The 27,367-nt window shown below is 22.4% G+C and overlaps 5 protein-coding genes and 1 non-coding gene across 6 annotated transcripts; 5 read left to right on the top strand and 1 right to left on the bottom strand.

Moving 5' to 3' along the window:
• Positions 1-8,910: 8,910 nt before the first annotated feature.
• Positions 8,911-10,996, top strand: PCHAS_1439400 (diphthine--ammonia ligase, putative; the record flags this gene model as incomplete). The annotated part of the gene is made up of 7 exons (XM_016799716.1): positions 8,911-9,028; positions 9,665-9,763; positions 10,015-10,100; positions 10,193-10,269; positions 10,401-10,452; positions 10,575-10,641; positions 10,752-10,996. The coding sequence occupies 7 exons, from the start codon at positions 8,911-8,913 to the stop codon at positions 10,994-10,996; spliced, it is 744 nt and encodes a 247-aa protein (XP_016654968.1).
• Positions 10,997-13,299: 2,303 nt separating this feature from the next.
• Positions 13,300-15,720, top strand: PCHAS_1439300 (endoplasmin, putative; the record flags this gene model as incomplete). The annotated part of the gene is made up of 1 exon (XM_736286.2): positions 13,300-15,720. One exon carries the CDS (start codon positions 13,300-13,302, stop codon positions 15,718-15,720), a length of 2,421 nt encoding a protein of 806 aa, XP_741379.2.
• Positions 15,721-16,763: 1,043 nt separating this feature from the next.
• Positions 16,764-16,908, top strand: PCHAS_1439250. Its single transcript, XR_001678644.1, has one exon. It is a non-coding gene; the product is annotated as a small nucleolar RNA snoR15 (small nucleolar RNA).
• Positions 16,909-18,264: 1,356 nt separating this feature from the next.
• Positions 18,265-19,791, top strand: PCHAS_1439200 (conserved Plasmodium protein, unknown function; the record flags this gene model as incomplete). The annotated part of the gene is made up of 1 exon (XM_016799715.1): positions 18,265-19,791. The coding sequence occupies one exon, from the start codon at positions 18,265-18,267 to the stop codon at positions 19,789-19,791; it is 1,527 nt and encodes a 508-aa protein (XP_016654967.1).
• A 2,162-nt stretch (positions 19,792-21,953) lies between these two features.
• On the top strand, positions 21,954-24,053 carry PCHAS_1439100 (conserved Plasmodium protein, unknown function; the record flags this gene model as incomplete). Its single annotated transcript, XM_735643.2, has 1 exon — positions 21,954-24,053. One exon carries the CDS (start codon positions 21,954-21,956, stop codon positions 24,051-24,053), a length of 2,100 nt encoding a protein of 699 aa, XP_740736.2.
• Positions 24,054-24,766: 713 nt separating this feature from the next.
• On the bottom strand, positions 24,767-26,998 carry PCHAS_1439000 (conserved protein, unknown function; the record flags this gene model as incomplete). Its single annotated transcript, XM_016799713.1, has 1 exon — positions 24,767-26,998. The coding sequence occupies one exon, from the start codon at positions 26,996-26,998 to the stop codon at positions 24,767-24,769; it is 2,232 nt and encodes a 743-aa protein (XP_016654966.1).
• Between the last annotated feature and the right edge of the window lie 369 nt (positions 26,999-27,367).

Here is a 27,367-nt window from a genome sequence, read left to right as displayed (position 1 = left end):
AATAAATGCTATTGTTATTTTAAGTTGTCCAATATATAAATATCCTAAATTTGGTTGTCGTTTCTTCTCAAATAATTATGATACCAAATTATTTGAAATAATATGAAAACCGTTTGTTTGGATATTTCTTAATAATAGTGTATGCTTATGCATTAATGTAGTATGTAATTATTTTAAAAAAGGGAAACAAAAATAAATGTCTTCTTTGCTTTTTATGTATAATATGCATATGTACATGTATATGTATTATATAAGTAGTAATAAAAGGATTACGTTGCCCCCTAAATATATATAAACATACAAAATTGTGTATATATATATAAATAAATACATATATATATTGGCACCAATTTAGTGCTTACTCTGCTTATCATAGCTTTAAATATGTAAGAGATTAAAGAAAAAAGACATGGACAATTTGTTCACTTTTTTTATATTCAGAATAACAATGCTATTTTGTTAACTGAAATACATTTTTATTAATTAAAACAAAATGTATAAATAAGACATTTGTTTTTTTTTAATTTTGATATGAAAAGATATAATATTAGTCAAGAAAACTTGGTTCATAAACTTCAATAATAAAATTGTATAGACAATTTATAATGCATAAGTACGCATGTATATATACATACAGTATATTAACAAAATACATAATATACAATGCTTAAAAAACTCGTAATTAATAAATGATAGAAAATGGATGATAATATTAGGGTGTATTATAAAATTGCCAATGCTTAATAGATGGCCTAATAGTATAAAAATGGTATATGTATATATGTCTTTTTGTATTTATATAAAGAATGTTAAACAATTATTATATATATTATATACATTGATATATGAATATGCTTATTATTTATTAAATTAATAAATAATACAACTTAAAATAGTATTGTTGTCTGAATCATTTATAAATTCATAAATTTAAAAACAAAAAATACTACAAAGGTAAAATATATGTATGCTATTTAAAAATATATTTAATAATAAGATATAGAATAAATATAACAATAATAAAACATTTTTAAAGCCATGTTTGTAAATATTTACAGTGTAGTAAAGGATAAACGTCAGAAAATATTTGCATATACATGCGTATTTGTTTTATATATGTATATATTTGGCTTGCCTATGCGGGCATATTTACCTTTTTCTCAATGTATAAGTAATTTCATACATATTTTATGAGGAATAACAACAATAAATAGTTTGAATATATAATATTTATATGTATAAGAAATAAAATGTCATATTTATGTACGCATACATGAAAACTTATTTAAAAATAATATATGTATTTAGCTAAATACGAATTCATACATAAAGATATAGAGTATATTTTTATCAAATTAAATATATACATGCTTTTAGAAGTAAAATGTATAACTCTTTAATAATAGTGTTATATTACCAAACTTTTATGTATCATTATTATGATAATAAAAGATGTTATTTAATATTTTTTATTATATTTATGTGTATGATATAATAGATATATCTAAATAAACTATTTATAATTATTATACTTGGCTCTAAAAATACTAGTGAAAATAAAATTTTTTTTTATAAAATTTTACAAAAAGCGATGTATCTAATACGCATATGGTAAAAAAAATAATAATAATAAATATCACAATAGGTATAATTGTATACACAAAAGTATATTACATAGTGAGATAAATATATATATAGCAGTGTTTGTGCATATATATGCATAACTATATATGTATTTTGTATATATATTTATTTATTATTTTTTTTCAAATTTATATAAATATTCCCTATCTACAACTGTAACTATAGATATTTATACATATCCATAAAAATATAAATGTATTTATATTATATTGCACAGATATATCGGTATAGCGCAAAATATACTAGTTGATCAAGGTGGAAAAAAAACAATTATTATTCCTCTTAACGTCCTTAAATAGTACAAATAAAAATACCTAGTTTATCACACGTATTTTACGAGCATACTATGAAATAACTATTCTATACTTAATATCGTCCTAAAAAATGCTACGATATGCAATTTGGAATATATAATAAAAAATTGCCTATATTTTATTGCTATTTAACCTAGGAATATATGTACGTAAATGTATCCCGTTACAACTGTTAACGCACTATTTTATTTATTATTTGTTTCGTATTTTAAAGTATCGATACAACTTGTTTAGATATACAGAACATATTTACAATATATACAATTATTATTATATAATAGTATAAAATGTAGGAATTTGTGTTAATACAACTGTTAAATTTTATTGTAAAATAACACAGTTATAGAATAATTGCAAGACGGAACAACAGTGCATTATAATTTTATTTAAATAATATTTATTTTTTTATTTTTTCTCCTCTATTATTTAATTTTATGAAATAAAAATAGGATACTTCCTAATATTTTATATACATATTTTGCTATGTAAAATTACGTACATAATATCCTAGTATTATTAATATGTATCGTAATTAGCACATATTATACAAAAAAAACTTGTATTACTGCACAACTTTAATATTTTTTTTTCATGTAACCCCCTAAGAATACAACATAATATATTATATATATATACATATATAAAACATATTTGAAATCGTGTGAGTACACCATTAAAATATTTGTAGTAAAATAGTGCAATGAGAATTTTTATAGAATAAATATAAACATATATATTTATACCATTTTATTATAAACTATATTTTTATCATTTTTTTTTTATAAAATATTACTATATATTGCCCATATTTTTGAACCGTTACATTTTTGCAATTACGTGATATATGCTTTCTAGTTTTTCGATCTTTTATGGAAATACTTAAGGAATACTGTACGCATTTTGTATTATTCTAATACTTAAAATTGAATAGTATATTTGCACTTTTAATATACGTAGGAATACCTATATATTATTTATAATTATATAAATATAAATAAATCAATGGCTATATATACATAAGGCAATTATTCTTAATAAAAATTGAAATGCGCATGCATTAATATATATTCTCTAATATTTTTAAATATTTAAATGAATATAAGAAAAATTGCCTAGTAATATATATTATATATTTTCCATAGAAGACAATATGTACTACTATTGTTGTACGTAATTTTAATTATTTTTTTTTCAATATTTTATTAAATGGAGTATATTGGAATAATGGATAATTATATGTATATCGACCTAAAATATTAAATGTGTATCATTAAGGTCAAGAAAATAATTGCTATATAGATAAATATATTTATAGAATTTTAATAAAAACAAAAAAATATATTGTTTTTTTTCATTCTTTAATTTTTAACATATTTTTTTTTAGGCACCTTTACATTGGTGTATAATTATTCGTATTATAAAATTGCTATCGTTCTATTATTATATTTGCTTATTTATAAGGCTATATATACATAACATAAAATAAAAGTAAAAATATTTCCAACAATTAATAATTTCTACAATAAAATTTTAATAATATAAATATATGCTTGCACTAAATATTAATGTTTTATTGTTTTTTTTTTACTGTTGTTATTTATCAATTATTATTATTATTATTAACATTATTATGGATACCGGCATTTCCAATCATTGATTTCAATGATATCGTCAATGCATACTACTTGAATAACTATGTATCCCTCACAGAAATCAATGTATGTTGATATGTTCAATGATAATATTGGTATATTATATTTTTTTTAACCACTATATATGAAATAATATTATTTAAATGTATAATTTTCCACACTGAATAAGTATAATAAATATACATATACATTTTTTAAATATTGTATACTTATGCTAATCTTTATATAAATAAATATTAAACATTACATGGATTATTGAATATTCCAATTAATAGTTTTAATAATATTTTGTTTGTTGGGTCTAAACACAAATAATATGTGAATACTCTGTTGTAATTTATATTAAAAAAAATATAGCATACATATACGTTTTAAAAATATAATATACTTATGACAATCTTTATTTAAATACCACATACATATTTTATTGTTCCAATCAATGGCTTTAGTAATATTTTGTTTCTTGGGCCTAAATATAAATAACATATAAATACTCTATTGTAATTTATATTAAAAAAAATGTATAGCATACATATATATTTTTAAAATATTGTATACTTATTATGTTAATATTATATAAATACACATGCATAATTTAATATTCCTATCGATGGCTTTAGTAATATTTTGTTTGTTGGGCCTAAATACAAACAACATATGAATACTCTGTAATTTTATTAAAAAAATATATAGCACATATATACATATATCACTTAAAAAAAATTGTATACTTATTACATTAATCTTTATATAAATAAAGATAAATATACACGTATCATTTAATATTTCGATCAATGATTTTAGCAATATTTCGTTTGTTGGGCCTAAACACAATAACATATGAACACTCTTGTAATTTATATTAAAAAATAATATATAGCATACATATATATTTTAAAAATTTAGTATAGCTATTATATTAATTTTTATATAAATAAACGATAAATACACACACATCATTAATATTTCTGTCAATGATTTTAGTAATATTTTGTTTGCTGGGCCTAAGCACAAACAACATATAAATATTCTATGATTTATGTTAAAAAAACATAGCATACATATATATTTTAAAAATTTTGTACGCTTATTACATTAATCTTTATATGAATAAAAATAAATGCGCACGCATCATTTAATACTTCTGTCAATGATTTTAGTAATATTTTGTTTGCTGGGCCTAAGCACAAACAACATATAAATATTCTATGATTTATGTTAAAAAAACATAGCATACATATATATTTTAAAAATTTTGTACGCTTATTACATTAATCTTTATATGAATAAAAATAAATGCGCACGCATCATTTAATACTCCTATCAATGATTTTAGCAATACATTGTTTGCTGTGTCTAAACACAATAATATATGAATATTCTGTTGTAGTTTATGTTAAAAAATAATATATAGCATACATATACAATTAAAAAATATTGTATATTTATTATGCTAATATTTATATAAATACACATTCACAATTTAATATTCATGTCAATGGTTTTAGCAATATTTTGTTTGGTGGACATAAACACAAACGCCATATAAATATTCTATGATTTATGTTAAAAAAAATGTATAACATGCGTATATATATACGTTTTAAAAATATCGTTACTTATGGTAATCTTTATTTAAATACCACATACATATTTTATTGTTCCAATCAATGGTTTTAGCAATATTTTGTTTGCTGTGTCTAAACACAAATAATATATGAATATTCTGTTGTAGTTTATGTTAAAAAATAATATATAGCATACATATACAATTAAAAAATATTGTATATTTATTATGCTAATATTTATATAAATACACATTCACAATTTAATATTCATGTCAATGGTTTTAGCAATATTTTGTTTGGTGGACATAAACACAAACGCCATATAAATACTCTATTGTAATTTATATAAAAAAATAATATATAGCATACATATATATTTTTAAATTTTTGTATAGCTATTATATTAATTTTTATATAAATAAACGATAAGTACACACACATCATTAATATTTCTGTCAATGATTTTAGTAATATATTGTTTACTGTGGCTAAACACAAACAACATATGAATACTTTTGTAATTTATATTAAAAAATATATATAGCATACACATATATATTTTCAAAATTTAGTATACTTATTAATTAATCTTTATATAAATACACATGCATAATTTAATACTCCTATCAATGGTTATAGCAATACTTTGTTTGATGGGTCTAAATATAAATAACATATGAATGCTTTATTGCCGTTTATGTTAAAAAAAATGTATAACATACATATATATTTTAAAAACTTTGTATTCTTATTATGCTAATATTTATATAAGTACACATTATAATTTAGCATTCCTATCAATGATTTTAGCAATATTTTGTTTGCTGGGGTTAAGCACAAACAACATATAAATACTCTATGATTTGTGTTAAAAAAATATAGCATACATATACATTTTAAAAATTTAGTATAATTATTACATTAATGTTTAAATAAATACACATTATAATTTAATATTCTTATCAATGGCTTTAGTAATATTTTGCTTGGTGAGTCTAAACACAAATAACATATCAATGTTCTATTGTAATTTATATTAAAAAAAATATATAGCATACATATATATTTTAAAATTTGCGTATACTTATTATATTAATTTTTATATAAATACACATGCATTATTTAATGTTATATCAATGATTTTAGAAATATTTTGTTTGTTGGGTATAAACACAAACAACATACGAATATTCTTGTAATTATATTAAAAAAATATATAGCATATATATACAATTAAAAAATATTGTATATTTATTATGCTAATATTTATATAAATGCATACGTATAATTTAACATTCCTATCAATGGCTTTAGCAATATTTTGTTTGCTGTGTCTAAACCCAAACAACATATAAATACTCTATGATTTATGCTAAAAAAAATATAGTATGCATATACATTTTAAAAATTTAGTATAATTATTACATTAATATTTAAATAAATACACATTATAATTTAATATTCCTATCAATAAATTTAGCAATATTTTTGTTTGCTGGGGCTAAACCCAAACAACATATAAATACTCCATGATTTGTGCTATAAAAAATATATAGCATACATATATATTTTTAAAATTTTGTATACTTATGTTAATCTTTATTTAAATACCACACACATCATTTAATATTCCAGTCAATAGTTTTAACAATATTTTGTTTGTTTGGCCTAAACACAATAACATATGAATACTATTTTGTTACTTATATTAAAAAAAATATAACACAAATATATATTTTAAAAATTTAGCATACTTATTGCATTAATCTTTATATAAATACACACGCATAATTTATTATTCCTATTAATGGGTTTAGTAATATTTTGTTTGCTGGGGCTAAGCACAAACAACATATAAATACTCTATGATTTATGCTAAAAAAAATATAACATACATATACATTTTAAAAATTTTATATACTTATGTTAATCATTATATAAATGGTAAATACACATGCATCGTTTAATATTCTTATCAACGGTTTCAGTAATACTTTGTTTATTGGGTCTAAACACAAATAATATATGAATACTCTATTGTAATTTACATTAAAAAAAATATATAACATAAACATGTTTTTTTAAATTTTGTATACTTATTAATTTTTATATAAATAAATGATAAATACCGTATGCATCATTCAATATTTCTATCAATGGTTTTAGCAATATTTTACTTATTGGGCCTAAACACAAACAGCATATGAATACTCTATGATTTATGCTATAAAAAATATATAGCATACATATATATTTTTAAAATTTTGTATACTTATGTTAATCTTTATTTAAATACCACACACATCATTTAATATTCCCGCCAATAGTTTTAGTAATATATTACTTGTTGGGTCTAAACATAAGCATCATATGAATACTCTATTATAATTTATGTTAAAAAAGGTATACAAGATGCATACACATTTAAAAAATATTGTATACTTATATTAATCTTTATTTAAATACCACATACATAATTTAATGTTCCTATCGATGGTTTTAGCAATATTTTGTTTGATGGGTCTAAGCACAAATAACATATGAACATTCTATGATTTACGTTAAAAAAAAAATATATATACAATTAATTATCATAGCTTATTTATTTTTGTACATTGAAAAATATTATATTTATTTATTTTTGAATATATATATTACCTAATATTTATATATTTTCCCTCATTTTCCACATAAAACATTGAATTACATTGATTCAAAAAAAAAAAAATTAAAATAAAAGTGAAATTACAATATAAATTTATTATTTTTTTCATAATAAATCTTATACTTTAACAATAAAATTATAAACTTAGGTACACATATATGTATCACGAAAAAAAGAGATAATGATAAATAGAATAGAACAGATGATATTCTTAGAATTAAGGATACACTATTACGTGTACAACAAAATACAACATCTGGGAAAGAACAGAATAGCATATGTAGATACATAGTGCTATAATCAGCGTGCCATTTGAGAATATCTGCTAAATCCATTTCATCATATAAATAAATTAAAAACATAAGGTATATTATATTAATAATTGGATAAGTTTCCCATTAAATTTTATATTTATGCATAGTCATGTGATATAGCACAAGTGCAGTTGTATAAAAAAATATTCGTAGTATGTATAAATAAATATATAATAATACATACATTTATATATACATAGGGTGGAAATCATATTATTCATATTGAGAAAATACATAGAATTTAAAAATATAAAAAATAGAATACTGAAAAACTACATTGAAATAAGAAATATATACATATATACATCATTCAGATGTTAAAGAGATATATGCAGATATGCATATATATTATATGGAAGATATAAAAATATAGAGCATAAATATTATGCAAAAAATATGAATATTTCCAAGAAATGTAAAATGATAATGTATGTTATATAGATATATTTATTTATGTATTTTAAGTTTGAAATACGAAAAAAAAAAATAATACAACAGTTAAAAAAAATATACATATATACCTTTTTTTCAATCCACAAATATATAAGTTTTATAAAATTGTATATTAAAATAAATTATATATAGAAAAAATATATAATGTAGCATATTTAATTATAATTTTATTTATTTTTTCCTTAAAAAATTACTTCATATATTTTTATAGTATTTCTTACTTGTAACAATTATTATTATATTACTCGTTAGTGATTTCATATAAAATTACGTGTAAACAAAAATAAACAGATAAATAAAATGAATGTCGTAGGATTAATATCAGGTGGAAAAGACAGTATATACAACTTGGTTTGTTGTTTTAAAGATGGTCACAATATTACTGCTTTAGCACACCTTATTCCTTATAAGAGTCAAAGTAAGAAATGCTTGAGGGCACAGGAATTCATATATAAATTTACATAGTTACATGGTTGTATAATACAAAAATATTTAATTATAAAAACTACAATATTTAAATGAAACCCTATATTAATTTCACAAATTTTATATATTTGCGTAATATAAAATATTTTTTTTAAAAATAATTTTTCTATGAATGTAGTTTTTGTATCATTAAATATGGACAAATTTACTTATAAAAACATTTTATGTGAATAATATTTTATTAACTATATAAAATTTAATGTATCATTATTGTGTAAATTATATTATTATTTAATTTATAATTATGTTACTTTATTTTGTAATGATAATTATTATATTCTGTATTTTATTTGTTATCACAATTTATTTTTATTATAAATTTTTTTTTTTATAATTCATCTTTATCCCATATAGAGATTATCATTATTTATTTAAATAAATAATATATATGATCTCTATTGGTTGCTTTTTTGGGTTATATATATTTTTTATTGTGTGATATTTTAAAACCATTATTTAAATCGAAACCAAAAAGCATGCATACATATATGTCTAATACAAAAAAATATACCCGTTTGATATTATACCAAATTTTATTTGATACATCGGATATTAAACATTTTTGTAGATGAAACCGACAGTTTTATGTATCAAAGTGTGGGGTTTGAACTCATTCCATCAATTTCTGAGTGCATGGAAAAGCCTTTAATCCAACACCAAATCAAAAGTACGTTCGTTTGAAATATTGAGAAAACAAAACAACTAAAATATATAAAAAACCCTTTTATACAAATTGTTGCACTTTAAATAAATTAACACAATATGCTATATTTCACTTTTGTTAAGTCATATATTTTTTAAACATTGTAAAATATTTCATATGAATATAAATATAATTCAACCAAAAAAATATAAAAAAAATACGAAAAAAACGTCTTACCGTTAAAATGAAATAAAAATAATTATATTATTTTCTAGGGAAACCCATAAACCTTGAAATGAATTATGTTTATGATTCCAAGGATGAAGTCGAAGATTTGTATGAATTATTGCTCGAGGTCAAGGTAATAAATTATTCATTAGTTGTTTTATTCATTTTAATAGAAAAATTTGAGATATATAAATATACATGACGATTTATATTTTTTATTACAAGACAAAATTTCCAAATATTAACGCAGTATCATGTGGAGCCATTAAATCAAATTATCAAAAAAAAAGATTAGAACATGTGTAAGTAAAAATAAAAAGAATGCATATTTTCCACCATACGAATAAATGCACAACTATTTTTTATTTGTTCATTCATTTCATTACCACTTTTTTATTTTATTCCTTTGATATATTTGTAAAATAATTTGAAGTTGTGAGAGGTTAAATTTGCAAATTTTAGCGTATTTATGGGAAAGAGACCAAGTAAAAACAAAAAAAAAAAATTTAATATATAAAACGATCTGTATTTATGTGTATATATTTATCGATACAAAACGATTACTTTAGCTTATTATGGTTATTATTTTTTTTTTTCCTGGACACAGAAGGAATTGTTGCAAAATATGATCAATGACGGCATTGATGCAATAATTGTAAAAATTGCAGCATACGGTAAATATACTAATAGAATAATAAATGAAAAATGTTTACTTCATTTCATATGTACACACAATATATATTTTACTATATATTTTTTGGATGCTCACTTTTAATATTTGAAGGTTTGAAAAAGGAGCACATTGGAAAATCGATAAAAGAAATGTATACTTATTTAGAAGAAATGTGTAATAAATATGGCTTAAACATGTGTGGGGAGGGTGGAGAATATGAGACATGTACACTTGATTGTTCATTATTTAAAAAAAAAATAGTAATAGACGAATATGAAGTTATTCAACATACATATGATTCAATATGCCCCGTTTTTATATTTAAGCCATTGAAGTGGAAAATCCACCAAAAATAAAAAAATATAAAATTAAATTTTTTTCCGTTTTTTTTTATTTTTAATTAATCCATTATTTTAAACCATAATTTGTTGTAAAATTGTTATAATTTGGGCTAAATTATTATATTTGTTTTCATACTTTAATTATGTTACCCCTTTTTAATATTATTAATAATTTTGGTGCACACATTCAATCGATTTGAATGAACTTAATTGTTTTTCTTTAATTCAATTATATATTTTTTAATAATAAAATATAAGCAACAATTATGGAACATACCAAAATATGTCCAAACAATTATGATAATATGTGTATAGGAATACACATATTTATGTACATCCTCTAATATATGCACCATAAAATTCATTATAAAGCAAAACCGGACGATCTACACTTCACAATTAAAAAATGCAAAAAAATTATATAATATCGTGATAAGCATCATAGTAGCAACTAAAGGTTGATAAAAACAAATTTAAAAGATAAATTATATGGTATAATATAAAATAAAAATGTATTTAAAAAAGAAAAGATAGGGCATTGGGGAGTGTAACATATGTTGCATTTATAGTATCAAAAAATGTATATATTTATCTCCTAATTTTATAATTAATATTTTAGTAGCACATTATTGAACTGTTTTATATAGTCTATAAAATGTCCCATATTAATGAGAAAAATTCATAATATTTTTTAAAATATAAATTAATATAATATGCGTAGGCAATAACTAAAGCATATGAATAATGCTAAATAAAAATCAAAACCATTTTATAGTAAAAAATAGATAAATGAGCAATAAGCCCTAAAGATATTACACAATATATTTAAGTGGAACGTGAATTAATATCTATGCTTTATATTCAAAACAACACTAAAATGATATACATTTGTTCTATACAAACAAAATGGGGTGGCTATATTCACCTTTTAACACATTTTTGCATTGATATCTTATCCATATAAATATATATTAGTAAACATACTATAATCGCCGCATATCAATAGATCTACTATTTTTTTATAGATACAAATTCCTATACTCTAAATTGTATACATATACTTTTTTTCCGTTTTTTTTCATGACTACTAAAAGAATGTTTAGCAGATCATAACTACATGCTATACTATCTAAGTAAATATGCACATATTAGTATTTTATATTTTTATGTAAAAGAATTGAAGTACGATCAGTATTATATTTGTGAAACATATTCTTTTGTTCCTTTTTATTATACTTGTTTAATATTTGGGAGCTAATGGAATATAGTAAAATAAAATATTTCAGAATAAAAAAAAATATATTTATAGATAGTCACACAGTAATATCTTATGCTTTAAAAAAATAACCTTAGCAGATTTCATAATGTTTCAAAAAGAAAAAGCATTTTGCCACTTAATGTATCCAACCATATTATATTTATTTATTTGATTACATATTAATTTTTGTATTCTTATAAGCATTATGTGTGCATACCCTTGTATGAATTACCTAAAAATTATCAAAAAAAAGGAATATAAAAACAGTTTCAATTTTTTTAAAAGCATAAAATATAATGATTGTTATTTTTTATTCATTAACGCACCGTAATAAACGCACATAATATTTACCTTTTATGTATATATGCCCTTATTTTCGCTATAATTAAGTTTATTTTTTTACTTAAATTTCAACTGCTTATATACAGATTTTTTTTTTTATATTGCATATGTTTACTTATTATATAAACCTTTTCTATAGTTATTATATGTGCCCTTTTTGTTTATACATATATATTTTTTCTTATTATTATGACTATTTTTTTTAATTAAATTATATTTGTATCATAATGAACAAAACAAATAGCTTGCTTATTTTTATAATTTTGTAACTTTGCAAGCATATATATTATAATATATACCACAATATTGTGTATGAATATATTTGTTTATTACATATATTGGGGGAAAACTTAAGATCACTATTTATATATTATGTTAATTTTTCTATATTAAGCATGCAGGGAATATTTTATGCATCCTTATGTTTGAAATATTAAAAAGTGTGGATTTAATTAGAACAAAATTTGCAATTGATTAAGCTATATTTTTTGCGATTTTTTTAAAAACGAATGCTCATAAAAATCCATAAGCACACATGCACATTACATTTTCTCATATTCACTAGAAATATTTTCTGTAGTGTAATTGCCTTATGTGTATTATATAATTTTTGCTTACCGTTTCCCATCTCAATGCACAAATAAATATACGTATAAATATATACGTTAAATAAATACGCATCACATACTTCATTTTTTTTGTTCTCTATACACACGTGATGAGTTTAGGAAAGATGAAAATAAAGACTAAATACACGTACGCATTTTTTGTTTTTTTGATTGTATTTAATTTGTTGTCAAAAAACAATAATGTATTTTGCGAAGATGATCCATCAAATGCGAGTGGAGGTGGTCCTAAACCATATGTAAAAAGAGATGTTGATATGATAAGTGAAATTGATGAAAATGAAAAACCAACATCAGGCATAGAAAATCATCAATACCAATCAGAGGTTACAAGGTTATTGGATATTATAATTAATTCATTATATACACAAAAAGATGTATTTATGAGAGAATTAATATCAAATGCTGCTGATGCATTAGAAAAAATTCGATTTTTATCATTATCAGATGAAAGTGTATTAAACGATGAAAAGAAATTAGAGATAAGAATATCAGCTAATAAAGATAAAAACATATTGTCTATTACTGATACTGGTGTAGGTATGACTAAAGATGATTTAATAAATAATTTAGGTACAATTGCAAAATCTGGTACTTCAAATTTTTTAGAAACTATTTCTAAAAGTGGAGGTGATATGAGTTTAATCGGACAATTTGGTGTTGGATTTTATTCTGCATTTTTAGTTGCTGATAAAGTTGTTGTATATACCAAAAATAACAATGATGAACAATATATATGGGAATCAACAGCAGATGCTAAATTTTCTATTTATAAAGATCCAAGAGGTGCAACTTTAAAAAGAGGTACAAGAATATCATTACACTTAAAAGAAGATGCTACCAATTTATTAAATGATAAAAAATTAACTGATCTAATATCTAAATATAGTCAATTTATACAATTCCCAATATATTTATTATATGAAAATGTATATACTGAAGAAGTACTTGCAGATATAGCTAAAGAGATGGAAAATGATCCAAATTATGATAGTGTAAAGGTTGAGGAACCTGATGATCCAAATAAAAAAACAAGAACTGTCGAAAAAAGAGTAAAACAATGGAAATTAATGAATGAACAAAAACCAATTTGGCTTAGACCACCTAAAGAATTAACAGAAGAAGATTATAAAAATTTTTACTCTGTATTAACAGGTTACAATGATGAACCATTATATCAAATTCATTTTTTTGCAGAAGGTGAAATAGAATTTAAATGTTTAATTTATATACCCTCTAAAGCCCCATCAATTAATGACCAAATGTTTAGCAAACAAAGTTCAATAAAATTATATGTAAGAAGAGTTTTAGTAGCAGATCAATTTGTTGATTTTATGCCAAAATATATGAGTTATGTTAAGGGTATAGTAGATAGTGATGATTTACCACTTAATGTTTCAAGAGAACAATTACAACAAAATAAAATATTAAAAGCTATCTCTAAAAGAATTGTTAGAAAGATTTTAGATACATTCCGTAAATTATATTTAGATGGAAAAAAAAATAAAGATTCATTAAAAGAACAATTAGAAAAGGAAACTGATGAAGATAAAAAAAAAGAAATTCAAAAAAAATTAAATGAACCAAGTGTATATAAATCAATTTATAAAGAATATAGAAAATTTTTCAAAAGTGGATGTTATGAAGATGATCTTAATAGATCTAAAATTGTTAAATTACTTTTATTTAAAACTATGCATCACCCAAAAAGTATTTCTTTAGATACTTATGTTGAAAATATGAAACCCGATCAAAAATTTATCTATTATGCATCTGGTGAATCTTATGATTATTTATCTAAAATACCACAATTACAAATTTTTAAAAAAAAAAATATAGACGTTTTATTTTTAACTGAATCAGTAGATGAATCTTGTATACAAAGAGTTGAAGATTATGATGGAAAAAAATTTAAATCTATTCAAAAAGGTGAAATTACATTCGATTTAACAGAAGAAGAGAAAAAGAGAGAAGAAAAAGTTAAAAAAATGTATACTGCATTAATAGATGTTATATCTGATACATTAAGAAATAAAATATTTAAAGTTGAAATTTCACGAAGATTAGTTGATGCACCATGTGCTGTTGTATCAACAGAATGGGGTCTATCTGGACAAATGGAAAAATTAATGAAAATAAATATTAATAACACTGATCACATTAAAGCAATGTCAGGACAAAAAATTTTAGAAATTAACCCAGACCATCCAATTATGATCGATTTATTAAAAAGATCTGTAGAAAATCCAAAAGACCCAGAATTAATAGAAAGTATTAAAATTATTTATCAATCAGCAAAATTAGCATCTGGTTTTGATTTAGAAGATACATCAGACTTAGCTCAAATTGTATATGATCATATTAATCAAAAATTAGGAGTAGATAATACTTTAAAAATTGATGATTTAGATCCAGCTATTTTTGAAACTAAAAAAATCGATGACCAAAATACTGAAGAAATAAATATTGACGATGCAATAAAGAAAGGCGATTCAAAAAATGATGAATTATAAGTGAATTTAAAAAGAAAAGAGAAAAAGTTAATAAGTTATAATTTTGCTATGAAAAATAGATGGATGCAATGGACGATAATTATGTGATACTTACCCTTTCCCTGTCAATGAGGTCGTTTTTTTTTTTCATAGAATTATTTATAATGTGGTAAAAAAAATCGCTATATATGTGCTTGTGCATATATTAAAAGGTTCATACTTGGGATAAGGAAAAAATGCTTAAAACGTAAATATGGTTCTACAAAAATTGGAAGAATTTATTTTAGGGAATATATATTTTTTCTTATCATACATTTTTCTGTTTCTATCCACATCCTTTAAAAACTCATGTATGTCCAAATGCGTGAAGTTTTAACGATTTTTATAATTAATTTTTTTTTTTATGAATATACATAAAAATTCAGAGTGATTTTCATATGATATAAAAAATGCTTATATTTTTTTCTTATCCAAATATTACATATTCATGTTTATATGTGGATTATGTGCTTATCTGTGTGTACGTATTATATTTTTTTTTACGTGCCCAGAATTTGTATATATTACATTTTTTATACAAAAATTACTCAAACAAATAATTTATTAAAAAAATGGAAATTATTTCATAATGCAATCATAAAAATGTAAGAAAAATAATAAAAGCTATACATAGTCATAAAAAATATTTTAAAGATTCCATAATATGTTCTATAGGGCCTACTATTTTATTAATAATACTTTATATTTTTTTGATGGCGTGAGGGTAATTAGCTCATCAACATAAAATAATTTATTAGTATTAAAAACGGATTTTAAAAAAATTTAATGTTAAAGATAATATTATAGGAAGCTTATATTTATGTTATTCCATTAGTTAATTAAAAATTCCAATTAAAAAAATGTAATCTTCAATGCTATATATACAATAAAATGTAAATTAAAACATAATTATAGCATTTAATATAAATCTGTTCAGAAATCCCAAATTTTTGATTTTTTTTAAATTACGAAAAAGAAAGAATATTTCATTTTTACAACATAGAAATGTTAAGTTCCTTATATATTTTATATGATGATATTATAGAAAGAAAAAAAGAGCGAAAGCCTTAACGCAATATTACTTCTATTCATTTGTTTAGAGGGTAATATATATGTAAAGGTTTATGAGCGTTAAAAGTGAGTAGTTTTCAATCTGATAAAATATATAATGGACGATAATACTCATAAAAATATGTTCAATATATATCCATATAAAGTATATCAATCTATCTAGAACTGTATATTATTTGAAAGGGATGTGACTAATGTGTAGATGATTTCTTATTTTATTATAAATATTATATATACCTTTTTGGTCTACTTTTAAGGAACAATAATTAATATATCGTATACCATTTTAAAAACATGCACATAAAAAAATATATACCAATTTAAATTGTTACAAATTAAAAAATACATACTCGTCTATTATAACATGTAACTGTTATTGTTACATTATGCGATATATTTAAACATATATGTCTGATTAATAAAGACAAAAGAGTATATATTTTTTTTTATTAAATTTGGAAAAAAAATGAAAAATTTCTATATTTATATGATTACTGGATTTTCCAATAAAATATGTTTGAAACAACTCTTGCAAATGTGTGTAGTTTGAGATAGGTACATGTGCTATGAAATTCTGTGCATGCTGTTTGGTGTTTAATCTAATAAGTGTAATAATGTATATAAATATCATGTACTAACTATGATTATAGGGATAGGAACTTAATCGAAAGAGGGTATAAGAGAATATACCTTTCTCACCAAATTTTATCATAAAGGTGTGAAAAAAATAAATGTGTTGCTATTATGCATAATTTTTTTTAATTGTAAAAAGTAATAATAATAATAATAGGGAAAAAATAGCGTCATTCGCATATGTGAGTAGTAGTTTTTTTAATTTTGTTTGTTTTTTTTCCAAAGTGCTTTTTGTGAAAACTTTATTAAGGGAACTAAAAGCATTATAAAAAATTATAAGATAAATATTATAGAAATAATGTACATAGTTTATTCAAAGTTTTGCTAACTTAGTATCATATTTTGTGTTAATTTTTTTTAAAAAATTATTGGTATATAGAAATGTGTATAAATTTGTTCGTTATTTTATATGAAAATACTTGATTAAATTGAAATTATTTTATAACAAAATTTTTATTATGCACCTATTTTTAAAACATTGAAAACAAACAATATAAAAAATAAAATATCCATATTTGAATTATAATAATATAAGGGGACAAGTATCCTACATAATACCATCAGATTATAAGTAAATTCCGAAAAGGGTTGAAAAAAAAGCAAAAAATGATTTTGCAATAAATTTCCGATACACTTTTTTTCTGTTATCCACTTAAAATAAAACAGAGTGAAAACCAAATACAATTTAAGTAGTTAAATATATAAGAATTAGAAAAAATACAAAAGGAATAACATAATTGAGTTTGTCAAGTACTATACCAGATACTATCGGCACTATTGTGCTGAACTATATTTTTCAAGTACCAAACTTTTGTTAGAGAAATGGATCGTAGACTTTTGGGGAATAATCATTCATACTACAAAAGAAAATCAACATACGATAATGGATACAGAAATTGTGATCTACCTAAAGGTAAACTTCTTCATCTTATTATAAGAATAGGTATAACAATAATAACTATATTAGTTGTCTCACTGTTTATAAAAAATAACAATAAAATCGCACGAAATTTAATAATAATGCAAATTAGTATAGAGGAACGTGAGTTTTTTAACTCTTTGGGATTTCCATTAAATAGCAAAGAGCTAATTTATAGTAAATTAGAATCATGGGGTTTTAATTTATCAGACATAGGAGAAGAAGGATTAAATCCAGAATATACTGAAAGAAATATAAAAAATTATAAATATTCCAAATATACATATAAAGACATATTATTATCAAATTATGTAAATAATGAGCGCAGTGAAATTTCGAAAAATGTATTTTTATATAAATTTATAGAATTATTAAAAACAAAAGAAATAAATACATTTTATGATTTTTTACAAAATTTTATGATATTACAAGATTTAAATTGCTTACCAGTTAGTTACAAAGGTATATATGTAAATAATAAATTTTTTACACTTAGTAATGCAAACGAATTTACTATTGATGATATAAATAAAGTTGAAACTTTAATAAATGAAAAGCCATTCTTATATTTAACATATCATGGTGGTAAAAAAAAAAATGGTATTCATAATATTTGTAAATTTTCAAGAGATGGATATTTTTTAGGGTCTGTATTATTACCATTTGAACATAATGGAATATTATTTAATATTGTAAGTTTAAGAGGATTATTGTTACACGACAATTATTTATATGTTGCTGATTCGTTTAAAAATAATTCAAAAATATATAAATTTTCGGATGCTGTAAATAATTTATCAAATAGAAGAGAATTTGTATCCGTCTTTATTTCACAAGATAATCAAACAAACCCTTTAATGATCCACCCATATGGAATAAAAAAGCATGAAGATTATTTTTATATAAGTTCACAAAATACGGGAACAGTATTAAGGTTTGATATTGAAAGTGGAGAGTTAGGCCCATCAAAAGATTCATTAACAAATACACATAATGGTGTTGTTGTTAAATTAAATAAATTTGAAGAAATAAGGGGATTAGATTTTGATCATTTAGGAAGATGTTACGTATCAAATAAACAAGTAGGTGTACAAGTATATGATAAAAATTTTAATTTAATAAAAATTATTCCAATGTTTTCTCCTATATCTGTTTTATTCAACAATGCTAATAATCGTATATTAGTAGGAAGTTCGAAAAGTCATGATATAAAAGAATATGATACTCATAATTTCGAACTCATAAAAACAATAAATCATCCATTACTTAAACATGTAGCAGGCATGGTTATATATAAAGATTCCTTATTTGTTATATCACAAAGAAAAAATAAATTACTTGAATTTTCATTAACTACAAATTTGTTAAAAAATATTATTATTAACGATTTTAGTGACATTGGGGAACGTGCCATATTATCATGGGCCTAGTTTCTTTACGATAATTTATCCAAATGTAATTTTGTACTTCTTATTGTTTTTATTTTTTTTTTTAACGATATTATTTCCGTTAACATGAAATATCACAAGCTACCCAGGTGAATTCATATTTGTATGATCCACCATATGCCTACACACATATACAACATAGTCATTGTATTAAAAATTTTTTTTTTTTACACATCATAAAAATATGCTTTATGCAATTTGACTTTCCGTGCATTTTTGCATTTTGACAAAAATATATATTTATCCATATACTTATATATCCTTATTATTCAAATTAAATACAATAACTATACTCATACTTGTACATTCTTTTAATTTATTAAAACGCTTAGCAACATAATTAAAAAAAATATATAGGATACAAGTAAATATAGTTAAGGATAATTATATGTATATATAGGTGTACGTTGAAAAAGTGACACTTTTCATTCTTAGTTTTAATTTGAGAAAATCTGCCATTTTACTATTTACTAAACTTACGGCAAATTATTATTTTTTTAATTTTAATTTACATAAAACAATATTTGCTCTAGACATCGTATATATATGTGTCGATTCGATGAGTAAACCTGTTTATAACTGTAATCGTCACGAATCTGTGCATTACACTCCTCTTTTTAACGTTACACATAATAATATAATGTGTGGGTAACAGAATTCGAAATGCTCTAATTAAAATTCAAGCTTTCAATAATATGATGAATTCTAATATATATATGGGTCGTAGAAAAAGAAAAAAAAGCAATTAAGCTAAATTAGTATTATTTTTTTTTATTTATAGCTGTTCATAAAATATGTGTATATAAAAATTATATATGCCTTTGCTTATCTATATATATATTCACACGTATAAATCTTTTATTTAACCAATTTTATTTATTCTTAATTTTTAGAAAAATTTCTGATATTTCTATCCGGTGATTTTTAAGTATTTATCAGCACATCCCGTTTCGTTTGGAAATATTCTTTTGACAATAAATAAATATTCACTTTATTATTCGCCATGTTATTATTTTCATCATCTTTTTTTACCGTTATTATGATGTATATTGTTTTATGTTAAATTTAAAATATTTTCAATGGCTTTATATCCTCATATTTCTAAAGGAATACAAAAATATATTTTTTCATTTTTCTCGATTTCCTTATTTTGTTTTATGACGGGTCCACCGGGGTTTGTTAATCATTGCCTTTTGTGTTTATAACAGTAAGTATTACTATAGTGATTTTTTTTTTTATAATAAAAAACGTTCAATATTTTTTTTATAGCAACGGAAGCGAAAGAAAAAAATATTTAAATAAATAATAATATGCACAATTGATAAAGAAATAATATAATTATAATTAAAAATTTATAAAACAACATAATTTAAGAAATTGTTATAAATGTATTAATATAAAAAGCATATAACAATATACGCAAGTATATAAATATATATTTACCGTTCTATAAATATATATTATTAAACCGATACATACAATAATGCTTATTTAAGCATTTTTATGAATTATTTACCTTCTAGGAAGGATTAACTAAATAAATGTATTTACATAATCCAAATAAAATGATAAAATAATACTATTTAGCGAGAATATAAATGTGCTTTGGGTGAAGATATTTTGTTCTACGTTGAATACTTTAAACGTTATAATGCATCATTATTCCCATTAATATAACATATAAACAGGTAAAATTATATATATATATTTTTATAATTAAAAAAACATCATTTTATGTATAAAAATAGTTCAAACATACGAACACTAACTCTTTAATTTATATGCAAAAATGCTTATTCTTTAACTAATTTTATAAAAACATAATAAAGAAGAAAAGAATAGAAAATAAAAATGGAAAAACATAATTTCTATACCTATTTGTAGCATAAACATAATAATTATCAAATTGACAAAGGTAAAGTATAATAAAAAAGGCATTCCATTTTTTATGATTCACACTATAAAGCCATATGCATATACACATGCACAAATGGATATATGCATAAAATTTTATTAATGAAGAAATAAAAATAAAACATTGAGAAAAAAAATGATGCGATATTAGAATTGCATGCATATATTATAAAGTTATATATATCATATAAACAATATCTAGATATGTGCATAAATTGAGGGAGTAAGAAATGAAGGGCGAGGAAATGTTGGAGCTCATGATCGATTTTGTTTTCACCCTGTTTTTAGATATAGAGTTGTATATATGCATCTTTATAATTTTGGTGTATCTTGTAAATAACAAGATAAATAAAGTAACAAAATATAACTTCCATAAAAGTGATGCCCTACTTAAAAAATTGGCCAAAAACTTTTATATAGTAGAATTAAAAGCAGACTTTAGCCCGATCAAATATGTATTTAAAAATATTTTATATCATATATATTATTCTATTGTTATTTTTACACTGATTTATTTATTTCGATTATATACAATTAACACGAAAGATATTGAATATCCATATGCATCAGATGATTATTTTCTTGGTGAAAATGGGTATCTAAATGAAAATGATGGCGGGCTATATAGTATTATCGATTCAGGTATTGTTTACTTTCTTGCATTTACTTTTGGAAGCATAATTTCAGTAGGATTTTATAAAAATATATGTAAATTATTTAATCGTAATAAAAGATATGTGAGTATACAAAAGTATAATTTATTAAAATATTCTATGGATATAGCTAAGGCAGATTTCAACGAGTATTTAAAAAACCCATCATTTGAAAAAGGCACTAAATTTAAATTAAATTTAGGAAAAACCCTTAAAAAATCACACAAAATAAGTTCTGAATTTAATAGACAAATAAAGAGTGCTTCTACTGAATCGAAAAGGGGTTTCATGAAATTATCTATATCATCCATTTTTTATATTCTATTTATTAAAAACCATGTATTATATGATGAACACTTTTTATACGATTCTTCTACCAATGATAGTGCACAAGATGAAAATAAATTAAAAGAAAAAGGAAAATTATGTGTAGTATTTGATATAATATCGAATGTTATTATGAAAAAGAGAAGCTTAAAGGCAGATGAAGATACAAATACAAAGGAAGAAAATGCAGAGGATGTCTCAACGTCTGCGGAAAATAAGGAGGGTTTTGATCAGCCAGATTGTCAAGAAACGGAAACAATCGAAGAGACAAGTAAAAATGATGAAATAAATGAGGCCGATAAAAATCAAGAACATAAACAACCAAACGAAGATTCTATAAAAACGTGCACAATATATAAAGATAAAATAAATATGGAAAATATATTAAATAATGAATTAATTATTGAAAAGGTAAAGGAAGAGTTAGATGCAGAAAATAAAAAAAATATTATTGGCGACGATATAAAAAATGCTCAAAATATGGATGTAAAATTAGCACTTAATAATATAAAATTATGTGATATAAATGAAGATATAAAAGAAGTATATAACTGTAATTCTCATTATTATTTTAAAAGCTTAGTAGAAATATGTATGCTATATTTACCTATGTTTTTTCTTTTTAAAAATAAGTTATATTTAAAACTACTCTTTAACATGTGGCTATATATTATTAATTGGGTCATATGGAATACCATAGTAATTTTGTCGATGTTTAGTCCATCGTTATATGCTTATTATTATATATTCAATGACCATATAATAAGTATATTAAGTGAAAATATTAGTCAGCAAGAGAAGAATACGATGATGCAATTTTTTTTTGGATTTTTTGTTTCATCACTTGTATATTTTAAATATTATTTGAATGCCGAATTTAAATTGATAAAAAATTCTCATATAGAATATTTCCAATCCTTAATTACTAGCCTTTTAGATGAATGCTATAAATTACGATCCCAAAAAATTATAAAAAATTTTGAAAATTTAAAAGTATTTCCACTAAATATTGATTATCAAAATAAGGCAATATTTTTAGACAAAAGTTTATTGCGTACCCCCAAAGAATTAGAAAAAATAGAAGAACAAAAACAATTAAGAAAAAATTCAATAATGCTAAAAAGCATAGGAAAAATAGCTAAATACTGTGATAAAAATACAGCTAGTCAAATGGCTGATCAAATCAAACTTGTTCTTTTAAAAGAAGTTCCACAAAAAGTCGCTCATAACATTTCTGAACATATATCACATGAAATTTATACAAAAATTAAAAATAATCCTGAAAAATTAGAATCACATATAAACACCTTTCTTAATGATATATCATTAACCCATGGCCCAAAGAAGTAAATTTTATCTGAAAGTGATAGCTGAAGTTTGACCATAAGAAACATTCCGACAAGAGGTGGAAAAATAATATGACTACTGATGAAAAATTATGAACAAATTATAACACCGCTTTAGCGTCAATTCTGTATATTAATAAATTCCGCGTTGCTAGCAACGTTTTAAAAGTCCTTTATAAAAATTGATCGAATAATTAATGAGCGGAAAACGCGACAATATATAAGAATTTATACATTGACACTGCCTAGATGGATACTAAAAAAATTATTTTTGGTTAAAGTTATTGCATTATAGGCACCTGATTTCGTGCCTATGAGTTATTTCAATATGTATAAACAATAAAATAAAACATATATATATACATATATTTGACATGGGACGTATTATTAAAACACCGATTTTTTTATTATTTATAAAAACAAAAAATTACATTCCGTGGTTGCGCATTCACAAATGACAACCTTTTTTATTTATATACACGAATTTAATAATTTTATTTTTAAAAAACTTTACATTTGTGTAATATATATTGTATATGTCAATTTTTTTTGTATCCTCCTTCACACATTATATATATACCGATGTTTATTTTACCTTTTTTTATGGCATTCTAAAACTTAATTAAACATTAAATATCATTATAGTTTTTAATTATATTTCACTGTCCTTGGTTTTATTTGTGTTTCCTTTATTTTTTCTTCAGAATAGTCACCACTTTAAAAAGGGTGTCTATTCCACGAATCACGGTCTTCGTCTTTTCTCAAAAATTTAAAGGGATTTTTTTCGGGAACATATGTATACTTATAATTTTCATATGCATCCGAATGTGTGTAATCCACTGGTAATAGTTCATTTTTATCATCTGTTATGGCGGTTTGTTTTTTGAGCCAGTTATCAAAAATATGTACCCCTTCATCCCAATCATATTTATAATTGTATTTATTTTTCTTTTCTTCTTCAGTATTTTTTTTCTTTTCTTTATATTTGTTATTAATAGAATAAAATTTTCTAAAATCTTCCTTAAAATCGTATACCTCATCATATATACCAACACCAATATATACATTTGAAGCAGGACCTAAAATAACATAATCTTCATTATCTTTTATTTCTGTTGATGTAGATTGTGATTTTAATAATAATTTACATAAATTTAAGGACTCTGTTACATATTCAGAAGACTCTTTATAAAAAGGTGATGTGTGTATATAATTATATTCACTAAATGCAAAAAAGAAAATTTTAACAGGTAAAAATGATCCTGGTTTCATGACTAATTTTAATGAGCAATAGCCATCTATTGAATTGTTCATTCCATCTGGATAAAACCATAATTGCAATGAATCAAAGCCTCCTAAATTAAATATATCTGATTTAATTGGTTGCCCTAATCTTTTAGGATATTGTTTACATAATAAGGGTATAAAATTAATAGGCCATATAAAATTCATGCCTACAGATACATTAGCTGGATAAGTTTCAGCCGATCCAATAAATTGCACATCAAAATAATTATTTTGTGTTTTATCTAAACTTCCATAACCTGTATTATTATTAGTTCTTTGATAGTAATTGGTAGAATAATAATTTTCATTTAATTTTTCTTGATCTATTGAATCAAGAAGATCTTTAACAGTATCATCATAATATTTCCAATTTCCTCTTTTTATGTCATTTTTTATATTATCAGACTCCCATCTTTTTTTTTGTTTAATTCCACTATCTCTTTTTTTTTGTTCTTCTCTCATACGTCCAGTTCTTAAATGAATATTATTTGGATTTATATATTTTGGAAATTCAGATTCATATTCACATTTTTCATCAAGTTCTTTTATTTTTCCCCCATGATTTAAATATATATACCCTGGATAATTTCGATCAAATAAAATTTCTCCTAATGTTGAATCCATGTGATAATTTTTTCCAACTTTTTTATATTTATTTATTTTATCTTCTCTTGATAGATATTCTTTTTTTTCTGTTTCGTCACCATTTATAGAATTATCATTATTATTGCAAATTGTCTCTCCATTTTTTATTCTTTCTCCCAACATGAGTTTAACTTTTCTTTCAAAATCATTTGAAGGAGGATCTTCATCATGTTTAACATTATTATTTTTAGATTCATCTTTTTTATTACGTTTTTTTTCATTTTTGCTTTCATCATTATTGTTTTTTGGGATATCCTCACCTCCATTCCTTCTCACAAATTCATCATATTCTTCATTACTAAAGTTTGTAGATATTTTGGGGGTTATTTTTATTTTTCTTGTATCAGGGAATCCATGAAAGTCTTTCCCATCTATCATTAAAAGTGGAAGGCCTTCATCGATACAATAATTTTTCAAATCATTTTGATCAGTTTCGGTTTTTTCTTTACTTTTTTCTCCACTTTGTTCACCTTTTTCTTCATCCTTTTCTGTGTTTATTTCACCACTTAAATCTGATGATTCTTCTGCCTCTTCCTTATTATAGTCAATTAGTTTTTTATATAAATCAGGACTTATATCTTTCAAATTAGGCAATTTTTCTATTTCAATACGCGTATCGCTATCTTTTCTTCCTCCTTTTTTATTATCATTTCCCTGGGGAAATAAATTTTTAAATTGCTTAGGATTGAAAAAGTTGCTTTCAGCAAATAATATATACTCTTTAACTTTTTTTTTATTCCAATGATTTATTTCTTTCCCACTAGTACAATTATACTCCTTTGGGAACCCATCCCTTGTTTTTCGTATATTAAATTTAAAGCTAGTCACATTATTTATGTATGCGTTTTTGGCGTAATTCCTGCTGCTACTACAAAATTTCCTACGACTTTTTACACAACCCCCTCTACTGTACACAGGATATAAACCATGATTTTTGTTCGTTAAAATACATAAGTTACTTTTAGAAAAAAAAAATATGATTATAACTATGTTTATAAATAGGGAAATATAAGGCATTATTATAATCAGATAAATGCATATTCATATTGTCATCAAAATCACGTTTTATCATGCCCCTAACAAAAAAAGTAAAAAACACAAAAAACCAAAAGCTCCTAAAGCAAATTCATCCTTTTTTTTTAACACTTGTGAAAGTCGTATTTAATTACTAAATGAATGTACTAAATCCATTACGATATTTATCATGCTTTATTTTATTATAAGTGTATTTTACTTTTCTTTTTATATATTTATTATATATGCATATTATACCTTATTCGGTGATTGCACAATGAAACATAAAGAAGGGAAAATATTTTCAAAACGGAAAAAAAAATCAATAGTTAAGATATTTCTAAATGTTTAGTAGAACTATTTTTTTTTTCT

Source organism: Plasmodium chabaudi (assembly GCF_900002335.3).
Source record: "Plasmodium chabaudi chabaudi strain AS genome assembly, chromosome: 14".
In the NCBI taxonomy this organism is placed as follows: domain Eukaryota; phylum Apicomplexa; class Aconoidasida; order Haemosporida; family Plasmodiidae; genus Plasmodium; species Plasmodium chabaudi.
The sequence above is the reverse complement of the archived record's forward strand: the minus strand, read 5'-3'. Positions and strand labels throughout refer to the sequence as shown.